Raw genomic sequence first — 19,364 nt, 5'->3', positions numbered from 1 at the left:
GGACGGGCTACGGCCATCTGTTACCTGGCCCATCGAGGCGCAGCTCTCGCCGTCTCGGATGTGAGCAAAGCCGCCGTGGAAGTGGTCACTGACCACAACGTACTCGATGTACACATGATTGACCCATCACTACTACCCCCTTAAAACCCAAAGAACAAGTGGCAGATATACCCTGTAGGACAATCCAGCCCGACTGTACATTTTGATATAAGTGCCGGATGTGTCGAGTCAGTTTTACTTAGGCGAGGGTAACCCCAGTTCTGCCACTACCTAAGGCTCGGATTCGGATCCAGTTTTTGTAAAAGTCGCCGTACTTATGCATAAGCTGCATTACGCCCGCAGCCTAACCAGGCCAGGCTGGCAGTGAATATCCACTCAGAAACCATCGTCAACCGGCAGATGCAATTACTATGGTTGCGGCCAAAGGTTTTATGCTTATGTTAGGCATCTTCTGGCTAGAAATCAAGCTGATCTAAGCATAGGTCCTTCTCACACTTAGGTAAGTGCCTAGCGAATCGCGTTGTATATCCACGTCAGCAGTGGTCCTAAGCTATGAACTACATGATATGGGTACCAAACTTACCCATCATGCCATAGCATGTTAACTTGAAGGCAACGTAGGCCTTCTTCTTATGTAGGACGGCGCATAATCCCTGTGACCCGTGCCATCCTCATACCACAGCACTCCGTAGTCCTGTTCCAAAACCTCAAACTGATACATTTTAATTTAAATAAGCTTCCAGTAGAGCTGAGACTGACTAGCGATACGGATACTTTTCGTGTAAAACCCCTGCGTTGGCAAAATGGAGGCCGATTTGTAAAGATATAAAAGACAGCAAATCTGTATCTCCTTCCACATTCCAGATCATCAAAATCATTACCTTACTCTACATCACTATTCAAACACCAAGCGAAATCATCATGTGGTTTTCTACTGCCTCTTCAGTTCTCCTCGCTGTCGCCGCTCTCACCACTGGGGCCTCCGCTGCATGCGGTCCCCGCGACGGTCTATGCAAGCCCCCACTGGACGTTCGGTGCCAAACGGGTAACAATCCAGATGGTAGCCCAACCTTCGGGTGCTGCGACAACTTCCAATGCACTCCGTAGTTCAAACCAATTACAGTACGTCTTTTCTGTTATTCGTGTTGATTCTATCACTGTATTAACTTTTACTAACAGGGCTCGCGCAGAGACACAGTAGCTTAGCTGCTGTTGCATATCATTCTGCGCCCTGTGGCTCTTCCTCTAGTACAAGAGCATAAAAGCATACAAATCAGCGTTCCAGAGTTAAATTAGAAGCAATCCAGCGGGCTGAGTTTAGTTTGCATTGTCTACTTTGTCTTTACGTAAACATGTGTAGATTGTGTTAGACTGGTACACCTAAGCATAGAATTAGGTGCATCCTGTAGCTGATTACCTGAAATCTAACTTGGGATGAACTCTCCTACCCTGTCTTTGACTATAATCCAACCCAGTAACGCGTGGCTTATGCGTGATAGGTCCGGTCCACCAAGGTGTATCCTTTGGACCGCGCAACTTGCTGATTTGTATGCATGGTTTCCTTCCTGGCTGTAAAAGCAGCAGCGGCTCTGGTGTTGACCTTATTGATGGTGCTTGCATGGACCTCGCAGTTGATGGCTTCTACTACTTGTCTTGGCTAATAACTTCGCCTGTCGTCCGGCCGCTGGTCATGGCAGATTGTGTAGCTGACCTACTTCTTAGTCTTCTATGTATGTTCCCCTTTTTGATCTAGTGACTTCCTAGTTGGCTTCTGTATGAGAGCCTTGACCTGCTGAGACGTGGGGGATACTGTTGAGCTGTCTGTAATTACGTTGATTTGAGAGGAGAACACCATTCAATGCAGATTCTTGACCCAGTCGAATTGCCTTCTCGTTTGGCGTTTTTACCACAGTTACGGCCTCTGTCGTTCGCCTTCATATCACATATGTGAGTTGTATGGTCTACAGAAACAACTGCCTGGGTTGTGGATATCCGAAGCAGTAAATGTGCATTTTGGTCTGGTGCTATGCAACACTAGTTACACTACAAAGAATTCCTTGCAGTCCGCTGTTACTACATCTACTAGCTTAACGTAACGACTATCTTTACAGTCATTGAAAAGCAGCTTTTCGTACTATCCCTCATATGGAAGCACTTGGGTCTGGGAAATGCAAGCTGGAAATGGCTTGTTTGTCGTCGCTGTTTGATTTGCGGACGATAGACTCACTGCTAGAGGGCCTGCCTAAAGTCCTACAGTTTCTAGGCAGTGGATACAATTGCGTCAATCCAATGGTTGCAGAGCGGTAGAGAAAGCATTACAAGGGATCCTAGTCTACTGTATGTAGGACAAAGTCTAATATCACGCTTTTTCTTATCATTCGATTCTGATGCCAGCCCTATTCTTTAGGTCCGTGGTGACGGCGCAGCATTGCATCTTGAGCTTTAACTCTCAAGGTGTCAATTGTGCTATGCAGAACCTAGGCAACGTGGTTGATGTTACGCCGAGCGCGCATGTTTGTGTATCGGTCGATTGGCCTGTTGGTCATTTGAAGTCTCCCTATGGACATGCCCCAAACCCGGAAGAAATTGCCTGCGAGGATCTTCGACCAAATTTTTAACCACCCCCGTTGTCTCAAGAACCTCATCTTCCAGGTCTGGCTTGAGTTCTTCAAGAGATAATCCGTCGTGGTCTCAGACTACCGCGAGGGCCAGGACATCCTGATACGCCGCTAGGAGTTCGACCGGTCGGATTTGACCAGTCTGACAAGAGGCATATCAAGTCAGCTATCGACTTGACGTCACGGTACAGGGGGGAGGCATGTACGCAGAGGGAAAGGACCGGCACACTCAGAACTGGCTTGGAACTACGAATAGTATGGTGAGTGCTCTGGTAATCCGGGTTTGGTTATCCTTTTGACCATTTCTTCTACATCCAGACCGGAGGCTTTGTGGTGACCAGTCATGACACGACGAGCACAAAATTTTGCCGGGGTCTCAGATGCATGCCCGAAAGCCCTGATGTTTCACAGAAGTTTATTGATAATCTTCACAACCCTCACCCTACAGCCCTACTTGGAGATCAACTTCCAGCAGATGGCGAGATAACAGGCTCGAATGTCCTTATCTGGATGCCGTCGTCGACGAAATGCTCCGGCTCGCCCACGCAGCCATCAACCGTGACCTACACGGTAAGAAGGATACCATTGTGATTGACCGTTGTGTCCCAAAAGGCACGCAGGTCATCATCCCCAAAAATCCCCAGCTCCACGGAGCCGGGCTACCACATCAACAGAAAATTGCGCAGCCCGTCATCCCAGGCGGCGATCAAGGGGGACGGCAAACGAGCCTGGGATGACGAGGGCATGGAGTAGTTCCAGCCCGAACGCTGTCTCGTGCGTAACGAGAAAGGCGATGGATAAGGGATACAGAGCGACAGGTGACCCGACGCTGCCTTTCGGCCTCGGAATCCGCGGGGTACTTCGGCCGCAAGCTGGCTTACATGAGGCTCCGGTCGGTTGTCGACAATACTCTTGGGGTGGACGTTCGAGTTCCAAAGATGTGCCGAATGCTTGTGACCTGAAAAGACTTTGAGACTTTGAAGAAGCACAAGCCTGTGCAGTATTACGTCTCGTTGAAGGTCCGGTAGACGTACCGTCACGGCACCGTGGCCAGTAGAGGAGACTATGCCCATGTCGACATGAGTATCATGACTTGCCTTATTCGTAAAAAGCTAGGTAGGGCCTTGTAAGTAAAAGATACCAAATATGTTTGAGTTATTGTAGTAGTTGCAGTGGCTCACATTTGGCGAAAGTGGGGGGTATAAGAATGTTGCAAAAACGACGATGTTAGTTGCGGGCAGCAATCAACGCCTTATGTCCTCCGTCACAGAGGACCAAGGGGGGTTGACTTGGCTAGAGTAGTTTTGTGAACTTAGAAGCTCGCCAATGTCTCTCTACTCCAATTTGTGATTACAGCACCACGGTTGAAATAAATCCAACGGGAAAAGTGGTAAAATCACATTTCTCACAATGATTCAAGTGAGCCATCAATGTTTCAAAGCTTTCTCAGCTACTAACTTACAACTCTCAACTATCCCAAACTAACCTACGCCGGCAGACCCGCTGAAGAATGAGTCTGCTCATCAACAACCTCGCGGAAGATCTGGTTCTTCTTCGCAACGTCGTCAAGTCCAGTGCGGTCACCAAACACCTCGTCCATCTGCTCGAGGGTCTTTCCGTTCGTCTCAGGCACGCAGAACCAGGTCCAGATACCAGACAGCAGGCAGAACGCGGCAAAGAACACATAGGCGCCGAATCCGGTTTCTTGGACCATTGGGGGAGTGATCAGGCCGATGATGAAGTTGTTGATCCAGTCTGCCTGACGTCAGTCTCTGTTCTGTGAAGCGAGGTTGGTGTATTCGAGGAGAACACTTACTAGAACAAGTTGAAATCGCAACTCCCTTGGCTCTCAAGGAGGAGGGGAAGACCTCCGACGGCATAGCCCAGGGCACCGGGCCCCATGTAGCTCCAAACACAAGCATATCTGCACCAGAGAAAAAGAGCATTGATTAGCATTCTCATCTCATCAAAGGAATTTGGGTTGAACAATGGGGAAAGGGACGTCAAAGACTTACAAAGCAGCAAGAAAGCCACACTGACCCAACCTTGGGTAGTGTGATTCGGCCAGTCGTTCGAGTAGAGGCCGACCAGAACAGCAATCACAGTGTGCGAAATTGTCATTCCCACGCTTCCCACAAGCAGGATCCACCGGCGTCCGAAGCGGTCCATCGTCCACAAACTGGGAATAACGCCCACCAACTGAACACAGTTCAGAACACCCGACATGATGAGCTGCATGTTGTGATCGAGTCCCATGGTCGCAAACAGGGTAGGGGAATAGTAGATGAGTGCGTTGATTCCGACGAATTGTTGGAAAAACATCAGGAAAACTCCCACTTGCGTGCGCTTGAGGCATCCCTTTTTGAAGCAGTCGGCCCAAGATACAAACTCAAGCTTCAGGGTGCTCGCTATATCGCCGTTTCCGACGAGAGTGGGGTGGCGGTCGGCAAGGACGGACGCTTGAAAGCGGGCCTCGGCTATGATTTCCATCCACTCGCGGCGGACTCGGGGGTCGGTGTCGGGGAGGACGCGGAGCTTGCAGAGGTTGGAGAGGGCCTCGGCCTCGCGGCCCTTGGAGGCCAGCCATCGGGGAGAGTACGGCAGGAAGACGGCGCCGAAACCGAGAAGGAGACCGGGGAGGATCTGGATGAGGAAGGGGAGCTGCCACGACCAGTGGTTGGGGATGTCCTTTGTGCCGTACGTGATCCAGAAGGAGACGACGATTCCGAAGACGATGGACAGCTGCTCGAAGACGAGGAGGGATCCGCGAATTTCGGGGGGCGAGATTTCGGAGATGTACAACGGGACGACCATGGAGAGCCTATATAGTTATCAGCATCTGCGGTCAGGGGGAGTTGGGTGTATAATGAAGAAATGAAGATGGCAGGACTCACATGCCGATGCCCAGTCCTCCGATGAACCGACCACCAACCAGCATGTCGTAGTTGAGGGCCGCAGTCTGGATGGAAGAGCCGATGGTGAAGATGACGACGGCAACCATGATGGACCGTTTCCGAGAGATCATGTCGGCGATCCAGCCCTGGTTCATGGCGCCGATGAAGGCACCCAGGGTGATCATGGCGGTCATGAGGCCCTTCTTGAAGCCGGACCCGGCGGCGTGGTCCGAGACTTCGGGGAAGCGGCCGAGGAACTCGTCCATGACCAGGGTGACGGAGATGACGCCCTGGTCGTAGCCGAAGAGGAGTCCGCCGATGGCGGAGAAGGCGGCGCACATGGCCACATAGTGAGAGACGAAGATGCCGCGGAAGCCTAGAACGAAGGCGTCAATATCTAGCGCAGCAGGTATTTGCCTATCCAAAGACTTGTTCACGCGCGCGTACCTGAAGGTCCATAAGGCTCGAGAGAGGCATCGGAGAGGACGTTCTCTTGTTGTTCTGTTGAGACGCCTGGGTAGTTGGTCGAGATCTTCTCCGTCTCGGAGGTGGAGGGTGATAGTTGGCCCATGATGTCAAGCTGCCGTTGCGACATGGTTAGCTTTGCTCGAAGGAGTCCAGAGTTCTTTTTTTGTGTGAAATATGTGTTGAGGTGAAACAGGATTATGACTAAGACTATATATGGGAGAAACTCACTTGGGATGAGCTTCACGGTTAGGGAAGCCAGTAAAATGTTTTCGGCCCAGGAGTTTCGAACGAGTCTCGTCCAGCCAGTTGAACCGGATGACAGACTCGGGGTATCACTGAAAGAAGAGAGAAAGAGACAAGAGAGGGAGAGGCTATGGTCGAACCCGTCTGAGTCACTCGAGCAAACAGACAAAATGTTAAACATGGCACGCAACGACGTCTTTATAGAAACTCTGACACCATGGTAACCCACCACAACCGCATGGCCAGCCCCCGTCCCGACTACACCCGTCAAAAAAAAAAAGATTCGTGACCCCGAACGAGGGGATGGGGGGCCCACACTTGGAAAGTCGTAGATTATACCTGTTTGCGCGTAGGACGGGGAAGGGAAGGGAAAGGGAAGGGGGGGGGGGGCATGGTTGCACGACAATCGCAACGACCAATGACCGGGGTGTAGTTGGTCAAATCAAGTCTGAAGGAACCGCTGAAATCGCGGGGCAAGCCTCCGAGATGGGGATTCTGGGGATACTTGGGGGAGGGGAATGGGGAAGGCCGTGTCAGGCCGTCAGCAGCGCGTCTCGGGACTAGTTTTTGTTGGAGACGCCATGGTTGGACGGCCGGGAGCACCCCTCGGCCATCGCTCCGGGTGGGAAAACCGCCAGGTACGTGCGGATACTCTACAATAGAAGAGAAAGTGAAGAAGAAAACTAGAAAAATTGGGGGACCGGGGTAATGCCCGCCAGCCTCGCGGCACTTGGAGAAAACATGGCAGTGGACGTTGACGTTGACGACATTGATATTTGGGGTTTGCTGTCCGATGCACTCTACTCTGTTCTTACTATGTATCCGTACTCTGCACGGGAACATGTACATCGTGGTGTAAACGCGTTCGAGGTTTGTTGATGACGGATGGTCGCCTCAGACGGAGGAAGGCCGATGTTCGAGCAACCCCCCGGGTGGGGGGCTACAGAAGAGAATCGAATAGACACGGTGCTGGGCGGCGTGGTTTTTGGAGTCTTCTGTCTGCTTCTGGCTCATGGAAGCTGATGAGAGGGCATTCCACGCACAACGGGGGGGCGTGGTTGTTGGAAGATTCTCGCAATGAACTGCCCGTGGAGACATGTAGCTGAAATGGGTTCAGTGGAGTTTCTCTCTCTCTGTCTCTATCTCTCCCCCAAATTTGGCCATCAGAATCGGTCCGGGTCCGTCCTGGCAGTGCTGAGGCTCCCCCCTCCCCTCCTCGAGCCAGGGGGGTTGAGCGTGGATCATTGGGCGCGAGTCAGGGGCGTCTTCCAACGTGCATTAACACCTTTCGTCATAGCTGCGGGAGCCCCAAGAGCCACAACCAGGGCGCGGTTTGATTTGGTAATTCAAGCCGAAGGAGCCTCACCGACCGCCATTGGGTTGTAACTTGGTGAGGGAGAGGGGGGGGGGGGGGGGGGGGGGGGGGAGGAGGGGCTATAGGAGCTTTCTGCCCCTTTCACAACCCACGGGAATTCGCCCCGACACAACTGTTGCCTCTTCTCGCCAACCAGGAAATGATTTTATCCTGTCCACGTTCATGATCTCGCTGCGATCGTCCCGATCCTACAAAGACAGTGATAGCAAAATAGCAAACATTTGCAACAAGAGACGAGGACTCCAAAGTCAAACCATGTCGACGACGACATGCCTGGTGAGTCTCTCCCACATCCCCCATCCCCCCATCTATTTCCCTCTCTTCCCCAGATTTGCCCGCAACCCCGTCATGTGGTTTTTGTCAAAGAAAACCCCACGTTTCGCCCAAAGCAATCAGGAGTTGTGGAAATGGAGTTGCTGACCTATTCTGGGGTTGGTGATGTGGGATGCGCGGGACGAACAGTCCACCACAACAAGCGTAGCCCACGTCAAACAGACACATCCAACTCCCAGACACGGCAATAGACTTGTAAAAGGCAGCACCTCAAATGCACGTGGAGCGGTGATGACGCCGGTCCGTCATCTGGTCGGCCGGACGCCTCGTGTATTCGATGCAGAGCGACTGGCAAGGCGTGCATACCCGCCCCCGCCATCCGGTTCAAGCACTCTACCGAGTAAGTTGGCAGCCCATCCCAAGTCTTTTATTGTCGGACACGTCGTTCCCTCCGACGAGAATCACGAAGTACGAATTGCACAAAGCGGAACCCCCCCCCCCTCCCCTGTGTTTTCATTCTTGTCACGGGGTCGAGAGCGGGCGGGAGCTCCGTAAATACTTGGACAAATATACCTTTTTTTGGGTTTGTTTTTTCTTCTTTTTCTCCTTTTTTTTTTTTTTTTTGCGGGCACGCTGATCGCGCTCAACCATGGGGTTTGTTTCGCTGAATCTAAGCTAGGACGCCAAGCACGACGGAGCAGACCTGGGTGCGATACCCACGGCGATGTAAGTCGTGTTGCAGTCGAGAATCAAAAACAGTCCCACAAACCGTCCACACGCCAACTTGGCACATCCCATCCCCCCCCGTTCCCCATTCTCCATCAAGATCCCCATCCCATCCCCATCCCATCCATACATGCATACAATCCATACATACAGTACAAACCCCCCCGTACAATCTGTCCGAATAGGCGATTTTTGCCCATCTTGGACAGCCGTCGTCGGTTTCCAAAATTGCCTAACTCGGTCGTGTGTTCAACCCCCCATATAGTGCATTTCGTCGATGAAACACAGGAACTTGAGGCTCTCTACTGGTCTGAACACGGCAGCCCGCCGCCGCCGCCGCCGCCGCTGTCATCGGCGGAGACGACGCCTCTTGGTCCACCCGCGGTGGGACGACAGTCCGATGATGACCTGGCTCCGATCATCGTCGATGCCAATAGCCGAGATTATCGTGAGGCCCAGGCCGTGATGCCGACGAGCCCCTACGGCCAACCCGCATCAGCACCAGCATCCGCATCCGCATCGACACCCGTGGTGAGCTCGAGAGGGGTGGTGCAGACACCAATATCGCTGTCCTCCTCATCCGTCTACAGCTCGTTGCCGGTCGGTTCGACTCTAGGGTTGGCCAACTTTGAGCAATGTGACGATGTCGTCTTCCCCTTTACCCAACCGCACGAGGTCCGGTTGATGAAGTATTATCTCGAGTACATGTGCACCTGGGTCAGTCAGTCCGGTGAATGCCTATTAGTTGTTGTTCCCCCCCCCCTTCCCCATCTTTCTCCAACGTTCTTCCGCCTGACCATGAAATCTCCTCCCATTGTTATAGTTCGACCTCTGTGATGCCCGACGACACTTCGCCATCGTCGTGCCCCGGCGGGCAATAACGTGCCCGACGCTGCTTAACGCCATCTTCGCCCTCTCGTCTCGTCACCTCAGCCTGAACGGGCACTTCGACCCCTATGCCTCGGACCGCTACCACCAGGAGTGCCTCAAGCACCTGACGGCCATCTCCAACGACTCGTCCGCCCTGACCAACGACGACCTCCTCGCCGCCACCATCCTGCTGCGCACCCTTGAGGAGCTCGACGTGCCCCTGATCGGGACCGACCATGAGGGTCACCTGCTCGGCATCCAGCTCTTCATGAACACCCAGAACGCCTCGTCCACGGCCCCGAGCCCCCTGCGACAGGCCTCTTTCTGGGTCGGGCTGCGCCAGGAGATCACCATGGCCTTCGCGACCCAGCGGCCCATCAAGGTCAAGCTCGACCACCTCTTCATCGACAGGTCCTTCTCGCCGGCCGACGACGACTGCTGGGCCAACCGCATCGTCGTCCACTGCGCCGAGGTCGTCCAGTTCTGCTTCGGCGACGTCGCCAGCAGGAAGGCCGAGTACGAGCGCCTGGTCGAGTACGACTACCGCTGGCTGAGGGCGCGGCCGCTCTCCTGGTTGCCCATCGCCTACTCCGAGCCGGACCCGGCGTTGGACGCGGTGTTCCCGCAGATCTTTTACATCAACCACGCCGTTGGTGAGTTCTTCATCTTGTTGCACGATTCATCCTCCCTTCCGAGTATCGTGCCTGGTTAACCCGACACCGTTCTTGCAGTCATCGGAAACGTACACGCAGCTCTCGCACGAGCACTACTGATGTGCCACGACGAGAGTATCCCGAAAATTGGCCCCAGCCGAATCATGGCCAGGAAGAAGCTGGACGTAAGCAGAATCGCCCCAATTTCCCGTTCTCACACCAGCCATTTCTCTCAGGACCCCTCCCCCATCTGACCAGAAGGTTCGCTAGGACGACATCCGCACGCAGATCCGCGAGCTGTGCGGCACCGCCCTCTCTAACAAGTCCACCATCCCCGCCATGATCACGGCGTGCATGGGCGTCACGGCGTGCGGCGACAGGTTCACCGACTTCGCGGAGCAGAGGGCCCTACTCGACGTCCTCGTGAAGACGGACGTCGAGCACAGCTGGCCGACCGCCTCGGCGCAGTCCCACCTGAAGCGGGCGTGGGGGTGGGAAGACGATTAGACTTGGTTCTCCCGACGCGCTGAGCGTCGAGATGCAAGGGAATCGGTACCGAAAACAGACCAGAGGCGTTTAGTGAACTCTCTTGCCCCTGACGAGAAGTCTTTCCCTGGCCTTCGCAACAGTCGGAGCCCAGCACGACAGTTCCGTAACTAGTACAAATTGGATACAGTCCCTCCCGGCGAATTACACTAATACGATAATATCACTCACCCATCTGTCATACCCCGGACCCCATACCCCGTACCCCAGATAACTGTCTCAATCCCAGAGCCAGGGGGGCCGTGATCCAGCAAAGCGGGGGATCCAAGTGGGATGCGAAGGATCAGATAAACTCAACCCCCCTCATACAGGCGTTCATGGCCCGGGCGCCTGCATCAAAACTCAATCCAAAGGATTTCATTAGTCCGTCGATGTTGGGGTGTTAAAGCGTTATGGGTAGTCGGTCAACAATCAGACGCGACCGGGCCGAGTTGCCAGTGATTCCCGACCGAGAGTCGGGGAAGTTTGCCCCGAATGGAGCCTCTGGCCAATCCGGGTTTGCTCTTTGCCTATTTCCAACCGCTCCACTTACCCCATTCGCTGTCTTGAGCATATTGGCCCGGGAATCGTGTCATTCAGCCACCCGTCCGAGTCTCAGGTTTTCGAGATTTTCGAGGGTTTCGAGACTTGGAGGTGCCACTGCGTCCCATCTTAACGCGTCCTACGCCTCTCCAGCTCCACGTGTTGCAGGAGGGAAATGCTCACAAGTGACGCGCTCGCTCTGCAGTTCGGCCTCGTTACTGGCCAACCGTGGTCGGGGATACCCTCAACCCGCGTCAGTGGCGCCCCACGGGGCGAGCTCTTGTTCTTTTGCGTCGGGAAATGGTTCCCGAAGAAGGACCCGTGAGCTCTGACGATATGGGGCCTGGTATGTACAGCTATAAGGACAGAGGTGCCGGTCAGTCACGGCCTTCTTTGACCTCAGGTCATGCCGATATACGTTACGAAGTGTAACTCCTTTCTTCTCTTGTCAAGTCCACGTCTCGCCGTCGTACGATACCCCTAGGCTCCTGGTTCTTGTCCGAAACCTGATCACAACGACCTCTGGCGCATCTCTCCGGTCACCTCCCCCTTCCCACGCCGAGGCTCTTCTCCCGGCAGACCAGACCACACCGGAATCTCAAAATGACGACACCAAGAAAGCTCCAAGTGGGCGTCGCCGGCCTCGGCCGCATGGGCAAGCGCCACGCCCTCAACTTCCACCAGAACGTCCCGCGCGCGTCCCTCGCCGCCGTCAGCTCCCCGGACGCCGCCGAGCGCCAATGGGCCGCTGAGAACCTCGCCCCCCACGGCGTCGCCGTCTACGCGTCCTACGACGACATGCTCGCCCACGACGGGCTCGAGGCCGTCTGCGTCGCCTCCGCGACGTCGGTCCACGCCGAGCAGGCCATCAAGGCTATCGGGAAGGGGAAACATGTTCTTTGCGAGAAGCCGCTGGGCACGACGGTCGAAATCGTGAGTCTCCCTCCCTCTCTCTCTCTCTCTCTCTCCCTCCCTCTGTCCTCAAAATATTCTTCCTTTCCCTGCAGCTAGCTGACCGTCCCCCGTAAAAACAGTCACAAACCGTTGTCGACGCTGCCTCTAAACGCCCCGACCTAAAGGTTATGTGCGGCTTCTCCCGCCGCTTCGACGCCTCCTACCGTGACGCCCACGCCAAGATGCAGCAGGGCCTCATCGGACGCCCCGCCGTCCTGCGCAGCCAGACGTGCGACGTCCTCGACCCCTCGGGCTTCTTCGTCGCCTACGCCCAGTTCTCCGGCGGCATCTTCGTCGACTGCAGCATCCACGACATCGACCTCGCCCTCTGGTTCTTCGACGAGGAGAAGAGCAAGGTCAGGTCCGTCCACGCCGTCGGCATCACCGCCGTTGAGCCGGACTTGCAGAAGCACAACGACCGCGACAACGCCGTCGGCACCGTCGAGTTCTACGACGGGCGCATTGCCTATCTGTATGCCTCGCGCATGATGGCCGCCGGCCAGGAGGACTCGACAGAGATCATCGGGACCGAGGGCAAGTTAACCGTCAACATCCTGCCAGCCGAGAACCACGTGCGCATCTACCAGCCGGGGGGCATCCGCCAGGAGCTGCCGCAGACGTATTGGGACCGCTTCAAGGCCGCCTTCACGACAGAGGCGATCGAGTTCACAGAGAGCGTCTTGGAGGACAAGCCCGTGCCCATCAAGTTGACATCGGCCGTCTCGGCCGTCAAGATCGGCGCCGCCCTCCAAGAGTCCATGGTTAGCGGCTCCAAGATTTGGTTTGACAAGGACGGAAACCGGACAGAAAGGGCTCAGCTGTAGCCTGTAACTATCACAATTTACTCGTGACACCCTTGGCCTATCTCACGAGTGCTTTGACAGTGAATAAGCTTCCTGTCTGACTTTTGGTCATGTTTACCCTCTCCCAGGCACTATTTAGGCCAACAGCACGCACTTCATCTTGCCCAGAAATAATCGCTTCTTTCGTTCTCGCCATCCGAATCCGCCACAACGAAGATCCGTCACATCTCCAAAGGTAGAAATACAACCCATCTCTCCTGGCTAGCGGACAGACGCAAGTAGTCATGTCAAGCAGCCTGTCTCGACGCCATACCCGAATCCCCACCACCGTTCTTTCTTCCTCCTCCTCAAGACGGATTGCACTCGATATTGGGTCCGCTAAGATTGACCGGATGCAAGGAAGAGCGGCGGTTGTCTGTAACATGCGGGTTAGTGTGCTGTAGAAAGTGGTTCCGAGGAGGTCGAGAAAAGGGGTAAGTAGGGGCTACAGGAGCTACAGGAGCAACAGGAGCAACAAAGAATATCCCCCACCAAAAGCAAAACGGCTCGGGAGACTTACTGGTAGAATCGACTACAAGTTTTCCCTTCTTGACCTGCTTGGCGGTACGAGGGTCAAGAGAAGAAGGCCCGTTCCTTACAGCAGGGTTGCGAGGCGCGATGCTTCGAATTGGCCCACTTCGAGCTGAACTTGGAGCAGGGGCATCCTCAGACGCATGGCTGGCGGGAGGGCGCTCGATGTTTGCGACCTCGGGCTGCTCAGACTGTGTCGTGCCAGTGAAGTAAAACACTCGAGGAACACTGGCGCCGGCGAAGGCGCATGAGCGACTGGGACGCTCAGAGAGGCTCGGAGCGGTAGTTTGCTCTCTTTGAGAGATGTTGCATCCACTCAATTCATCTTCCGTTCTGGCTCGCTCAGAAACTCCAGAGACATTGGGCGTCTCCTCATCTTTGCCTTTTTGACTGGTTGGAGTGACTGAGGTGCTTGTTTGTTGCGTGGGCGAAGCCGATACACCACCAATTTGTAACTTCTCTCCACTCGGGGGAGAGGCACTGTCACCCTCACTGCAAGACTCCCAATTGATTGAAAGATCTGAGTTGGAAACAACGTCGCTGATGGGAGAGAAGGACTCGCGCATCTGAGGCTCCTTGGACGGCTCTGTACGGACCGGTGGGTAGCTTTGGTCACGGATGTGGGAGAGATGTCGGCTGCCGTTATTCTCTACTTTGCCCTCGGACTTCGGCAACTCCGAGTTTTCGGGTTCTAACGTCAAAGAGTCAGCTCATTTCCCAGTACTTATGGCTCGTCAAGCTGAAAGAACTCCGTCCATCGCCCACTGCAAGAGAGTATCGAGCGATGTATAGGATGCAACGACGAGGAGGAACTCACGCTTGTTGTCGATGGATGGGGAATCAAGGATGACTGCGGAAACGGGCCTAGCGGCGCCTCTCAGATGTCCCACTGCAGTCTCCATCATGGATCCAGACTTGGTGGAAGTGTTCGTCTCCGCAAGCGAAGGCAACGAGAATTTCGCTTTGGCTGCATCAAAGAATGCCTCGGCGTCCTTTTCAGAGGCCTTGATCTGTTCCACTGCAGTAGATAGGGTCTCAAAGCAAAAGCTTCCATGGCTCTTCGCGAGGTCCACGAACTCTTGCTGCGAGAAAAGCATTCCGAGATGAGGGCCAATGGTTTTCTGGAGTTCTTGGCGCAAAATCGCCCATGACTCTGCCTGCTCGCTGGCAATGACGTCGGCTGCAATCATGAAATCGTCCAGAAGATCCATGCGGCTCCCAAGGATGTTGCTGAGAAGGCTGCCGATCTGAGGGGCGATGAGTTGTTGGAGTGATGGTATCGTGAGCGCAGCCGCCGTTTGGAAGACCGAAAGTAGCTCGAAGATCTCGTTTTCTTTAATCAAAGCACTGTCTGTTTTCAATTAGCGAAAGGTCTCGTGACAGACATGACTGAATCCAAACTTACCTCCAACGTAGAGAAATTTCAAAGTGACTCCAAGTGCCGAGAAATTAAAGATATGCTCCTTCAGGACGATCTTCCGGATGCCCTCTTGCTATTCGCTCTTTCTGTCAGCTTGTTCTGCACCCATAATTGCGAAACGACGCATAGGACGAGAAGCACGCGCAGCCTTACCGCGTCGGTAGTGTCGATGATGCGGTCGATGAGACTGCTTTTGCCGCGAATGACCCTTTCATGAAGGCGCCACTGGTTCGTGCCCGCCGTGACTAGTATGTCCGCGTCTTTTTGGGACTCCCAAAGGCTGTGATAGAGTCAGTTAAAGAACCAAAATCTGAGAGGGGGAAGTGTATTGACGAGAGTAGATCGGAGTCCATAATGATCTCGGATCGCGGGACCTGCGGCGTGTTTTGGTAGGGTTCGGTGAGTAGTGTCCAGTGCGAAGAAAAAAAGAGGAAAGATAACTTTGAAAAGTCTCGGATGGGGTTGGAAAAGGAATTAGAAAATAGAGGTCGAAAGCTTTTGGTCGGCTCGGGGTGTGTTGGATGTGAAAAGAGGGCCTAACGAGACTAGTGGGCGGACAGAGGCGGCAGAGTCTTAGAGAGCCGAGCAGAAAAAAAGGCACGAGGCAGGAGCAAGTCAATCCCTCCTGACTGTGGAATTCTGCTGCAATAATGGCGAGGAGGGAGCGCCTATCACCGGTGCCTTCCTTCCGAATTCTCAATGGAGACAAGGAGTCGGACTTTTCACCGCCAAAAGCTTCAGCAGTCTTGACCCGGTGGCCTCACAAGGCGTCCACCGGGAAGCGATTTTTGCTTTTGTTTGTTTCGTCTCCTTCTTTTTTTTTTTCGATGGTCTGAATGAGGTAGAATATGACTTGAAGCCTTTCTTGTACTGTTTGACAAAAGGTCTGAAGAAGCTGTGTGTAGGGGATGCTGGTATGCGAACGACCTTGATTTGATCCTTAGCACTCGAGTATGAGTAATGCCCAGGCAGCGCTCAAAATTCTTCCAGAGACCGGATCTATCATAACAGCCCTATTGAGAACTCTTTGGAAACGTACACACATTTTGTCTCCCGGATGTCTACAGCCGGGGCCCCTATCTCGTCATATCATTGTTCGGCAATACCACAGCAAGTGTTTCTCAAGCGCGCTTCCAGCATACTAGCTACTCGACAAAGACTCTAACTCAATGGCATCAAATACGTCGTCATCATCAAACATACCGTCCTCGTCATCTGGTCTTACCTCACTGCCACCGACTCCTTCTCCGCTACCTCCATTCTCGATAGCTTCCATACGCAAGATGAACTCCTCTCGAAGCCGGATGAGGTAGCTTCTCAACGAATCTTCGTCCAACTCGGAATCACTGGCTTGCCTCAGCTGCCCGTGGAGATTGAGTATAAGTTTGCGCCGGTTGAGCATTTTCCTTGCTTCAGACCCCTGCTTGTTTCGTTCTCTCTTCTGACGTAACGAAACGGCGACTTGTTCCGCCACCTCGAGAAACCTTTTCGGGAAACCCATGGCTTTTGCAAGCGTTATACCGTACAAGATCTCCTTGTTCTTGCCAGATTCTACTTTGTAGAGCATCGTCATCTTGGGCACGTCGTCAGCCGTTGTCGAAACCTGTGTGACGAGGTGGAGATTCAGCACTTCGGGACGATCGGCAAGAATATCAGCTGCCTTGATGTCAGTTCTGAGCGATACCCACCAGGAGTTGAAGTTCCGTTACCCAGTTCTGTGAAGTGTGTCGCGAACCACACGAGTGCGCGACTTTGGATAAGGGCTTCAGCCATGGCAATTGATATAGCAAGCCCATCCCGGGTGCTCGTGCCTCGGCCAAGCTCATCAATGATGACGATACTTCTGTCGGTGACATTACTGACAACCATCAGTAAAAATTCCGTGTGTTGTTTAGACGAAAACGAACCTAAGAATGAATGCCATCTCCCGCATTTCCAAGGAAAACGTCGACATGTTGGTCTCAATGTGATCGTCTGTCGTGACCCGTGCAAAGATGTTGTGGACGACAGGGAAACTGGCAAACTCGGCTGGCACGAAACAACCAACCTGAGCCATGATCTGGAGCAAGGCAATGCTTCTGATGTATGTGGTTTTTCCACTCATGTTGCATCCGGTGACAACGTGGAAGCGATACTCTTCGGTGGCGTAGTAGTCGTTGGGGACGAATGGGCTTCTTGAAGTCTGGTTTTCTATCAGATCAGGACTGATGAAGCTAGTGGATGATCAAACCTTGTCCAAGATTGGATGTCTGGCCGATTTGAGGGCCAGAGTTTCTGAAATCTCGGGTCTCTTCCAGTCGTGGATGGAACTTGCGTGCGCGAATGATGCAATCATGTCGAGAAGAGCGATGCTGTCGCAGACGCGATATAGTGGCTGCAACTGGATCCGAACACTGTCAATGAGGTCCTGTATCACTTTGTCGCTCTGCATTACCACTTCAGCGACAGAATCGGTGATCCTCTGGTTGAGTTTCTTGAGTCGCATCGTCAAGCATTCGATGTGGGGGCCTTTTCATGTCTGATTGACAAGCACCGGAGGTATTTGCCGGTCCTCAAAGTCCACAGCCCGTAGCCGTATCCAATACTTACGGCTCGTGTCATACCGGAGGTCGGCTTCGATGCCGTATTCCTCTGCAAACGGAAGTCCGTTAGAAAGGGGTCAAGGGTTCCAGAGAAAAGGGACTTACTGCTTAGCTCCTCCAAATGGCTGTGCACGTCATTCGTATTTTCTTTATAAGCCTGCCGGGCGACATCGAGAAGACCGTTGACCCCAGACTAACAGATCAGTCGAAATGTTCACCAATGCGAGAGTAACTACCCACCTTCACTGCAAAGGTTCTCTGGTTCCGGAGGTCGAGGGCAGACTTCACAAATGTGACATCTTCAATAATGTCCTGGTAGATGAGATTTTTGACTGTTTCTGTGAGTCCAGGTCGACAGAGATTTCTTACTTTGACCAGGAGGGGGCTCGTTGCTGGTTCTAATGTCTGATAGAGAAAAGGTACGGCGTCCAGAAATGTTTTGATCATTAGAACATGGTTCATAGCTCTCTCGGATGCCTCTACTGATGGCTTGTTTGGTATAATTACGAGCTAATGTTATTAGCTGGGTCTCGTGGAGGAAGCCGTCGAGTATTCATGTACCTGAGTCAGCACACTTTCGATATCCGGGATGGACTTGAGCGCTTTGAACAGTTAGAAGCGAGCGAAATAGACAGTTTACAAGTCTTCTGACCTTCCCGAACACCTAAAAACATCTCATGATTCGAAAGAAGCTCATCCAACGCATCGTAGCGTGGCTCGAGGTATGAATCCTTGAGGGTCGATGGCTGAAGGAGGTTGCTACGCAGGACTCGGCTGCCCATTGGCGTCCTCGTGTGCTTGAGAATACCGAACAGGGAATCTTTGGACTTTGAAGCACGGAGGTTCTGCAAGATCTCGAGTGAAATAATCGCGGACACGTCGATCATCATGGTGTCTTCAGAAGGCTGGTACCGCACCCGAAGGGAGTTGGGGATGATGCGCAGGGAAAACTCGACTTCAAGGAACTCCACCGCCTTGATACCAGTCAGGAGCCGGCAGGAAAAGTTTGGGAAACAAAAAATTTACCGCAGAAAAAGAACATGTGGCGAAGAAGCTTCCTTCGATGGCCACTTTGACGGCCTCTGCATCCTCTCGGAAGGCGAGGGTCTGGATACGGTCGAGTCCTTCGACTTCAGACCAGTGCCTCCTGTCGAAAGGGATGATTTTCGTATCTGGCATATGCTCTTCGATATGGCTGTAGAGTCTAGACTTTGGATTTGGGGGACAGCAGGAACTGACAATCAGGAGATGCGACGGCTCCATGATTTGTAGCTTGTGCAAAGTTCGAACGAAAAACCTGTTGTCGGAAATTTGACTGAGAATGGCCTCGCCGGTATTTACGTTGAAGAATGCAGCACCAACTGTGGGCGTGATTCCGCGACCTTCGTTCAGTGCACACACGATGGTGTGTTTCTCGCTTCGGGGTAGGAACGGGGTTCGAGAGGTGCGACCTGTGTAGGAAGTGCTAGGCCGAGTTACGAGCGATTGGCTCGCTGTCTGACTGGGTTCGCCATAGTATTCGTAGCTTGAGCTGTAATCTGTACCGATGACGGGTACTCTTGAAGAGGATGGTGTTGGTGTTTGACCGAAAGATGCGTCTCCTTTCTGGCTCATTGAGAAGCGGTCTCCTCGTGGACCCGGGGTGGCCTGGGAGAAGTAAGGAGAAGAAGCCGCTCCATATAGCGATTGTGTTTGTGACGAGGTAGAAAAAGACATCTCCTTCGATTCTCTCAAGTCTCTTGGGACTTGCCTGTATCTGGTATCCATTGTCGCTGGATCGGCTCATTTGTTCCACAACTGTCATCCGTCAGCATGAAGTGAAGGCATATGGTAATTAAGAAGAGAGA

The 19,364-nt window shown here is 53.4% G+C and overlaps 5 protein-coding genes across 5 annotated transcripts; 3 read left to right on the top strand and 2 right to left on the bottom strand.

Moving 5' to 3' along the window:
* The first annotated feature begins 878 nt into the window (after positions 1-878).
* CDEST_09404 (uncharacterized protein) lies at positions 879-1,365 on the top strand. Its single transcript, XM_062925563.1, has 2 exons — positions 879-1,122; positions 1,191-1,365. Exon 1 carries the CDS (start codon positions 922-924, stop codon positions 1,105-1,107), a length of 186 nt encoding a protein of 61 aa, XP_062781614.1. The 5' UTR covers positions 879-921; the 3' UTR covers positions 1,108-1,122; positions 1,191-1,365.
* A 2,682-nt stretch (positions 1,366-4,047) lies between these two features.
* On the bottom strand, positions 4,048-6,085 carry CDEST_09403 (Putative major facilitator, sugar transporter, major facilitator superfamily). The gene is made up of 5 exons (XM_062925562.1): positions 5,960-6,085; positions 5,513-5,888; positions 4,634-5,439; positions 4,435-4,542; positions 4,048-4,373 (listed from the first exon to the last, which is right to left on the bottom strand). The coding sequence occupies exons 1-5, from the start codon at positions 6,081-6,083 to the stop codon at positions 4,105-4,107; spliced, it is 1,683 nt and encodes a 560-aa protein (XP_062781613.1). The 5' UTR covers positions 6,084-6,085; the 3' UTR covers positions 4,048-4,104.
* Positions 6,086-7,853: 1,768 nt separating this feature from the next.
* Positions 7,854-10,627, top strand: CDEST_09402 (Putative fungal transcription factor, zn(2)-C6 fungal-type DNA-binding domain superfamily; the record flags this gene model as incomplete). The annotated part of the gene is made up of 7 exons (XM_062925561.1): positions 7,854-7,874; positions 8,123-8,271; positions 8,551-8,597; positions 8,863-9,314; positions 9,421-10,120; positions 10,199-10,305; positions 10,391-10,627. 7 exons carry the CDS (start codon positions 7,854-7,856, stop codon positions 10,625-10,627), a joined length of 1,713 nt encoding a protein of 570 aa, XP_062781612.1.
* Positions 10,628-11,791: 1,164 nt separating this feature from the next.
* CDEST_09401 (Putative gfo/Idh/MocA-like oxidoreductase, NAD(P)-binding domain superfamily) lies at positions 11,792-12,966 on the top strand (the record flags this gene model as incomplete). Its single annotated transcript, XM_062925560.1, has 2 exons — positions 11,792-12,121; positions 12,223-12,966. The coding sequence occupies 2 exons, from the start codon at positions 11,792-11,794 to the stop codon at positions 12,964-12,966; spliced, it is 1,074 nt and encodes a 357-aa protein (XP_062781611.1).
* A 408-nt stretch (positions 12,967-13,374) lies between these two features.
* CDEST_09400 (Putative DNA mismatch repair protein MutS, core) lies at positions 13,375-19,284 on the bottom strand (the record flags this gene model as incomplete). Its single annotated transcript, XM_062925559.1, has 14 exons — positions 13,375-13,382; positions 13,505-14,206; positions 14,333-14,866; positions 14,921-15,008; positions 15,089-15,215; positions 16,078-16,591; positions 16,645-16,793; positions 16,843-17,117; positions 17,166-17,408; positions 17,469-17,566; positions 17,623-17,710; positions 17,758-17,855; positions 18,170-18,491; positions 18,544-19,284. The coding sequence occupies 14 exons, from the start codon at positions 19,282-19,284 to the stop codon at positions 13,375-13,377; spliced, it is 3,987 nt and encodes a 1,328-aa protein (XP_062781610.1).
* Positions 19,285-19,364: the final 80 nt, after the last annotated feature.

Source organism: Colletotrichum destructivum, chromosome 6, assembly GCF_034447905.1.
Source record: "Colletotrichum destructivum chromosome 6, complete sequence".
Taxonomy (NCBI): Eukaryota; Fungi; Ascomycota; class Sordariomycetes; order Glomerellales; family Glomerellaceae; genus Colletotrichum; species Colletotrichum destructivum.
Note: the sequence above shows the minus strand (reverse complement) of the source record. Positions and strands in the feature narration are given on the sequence as shown.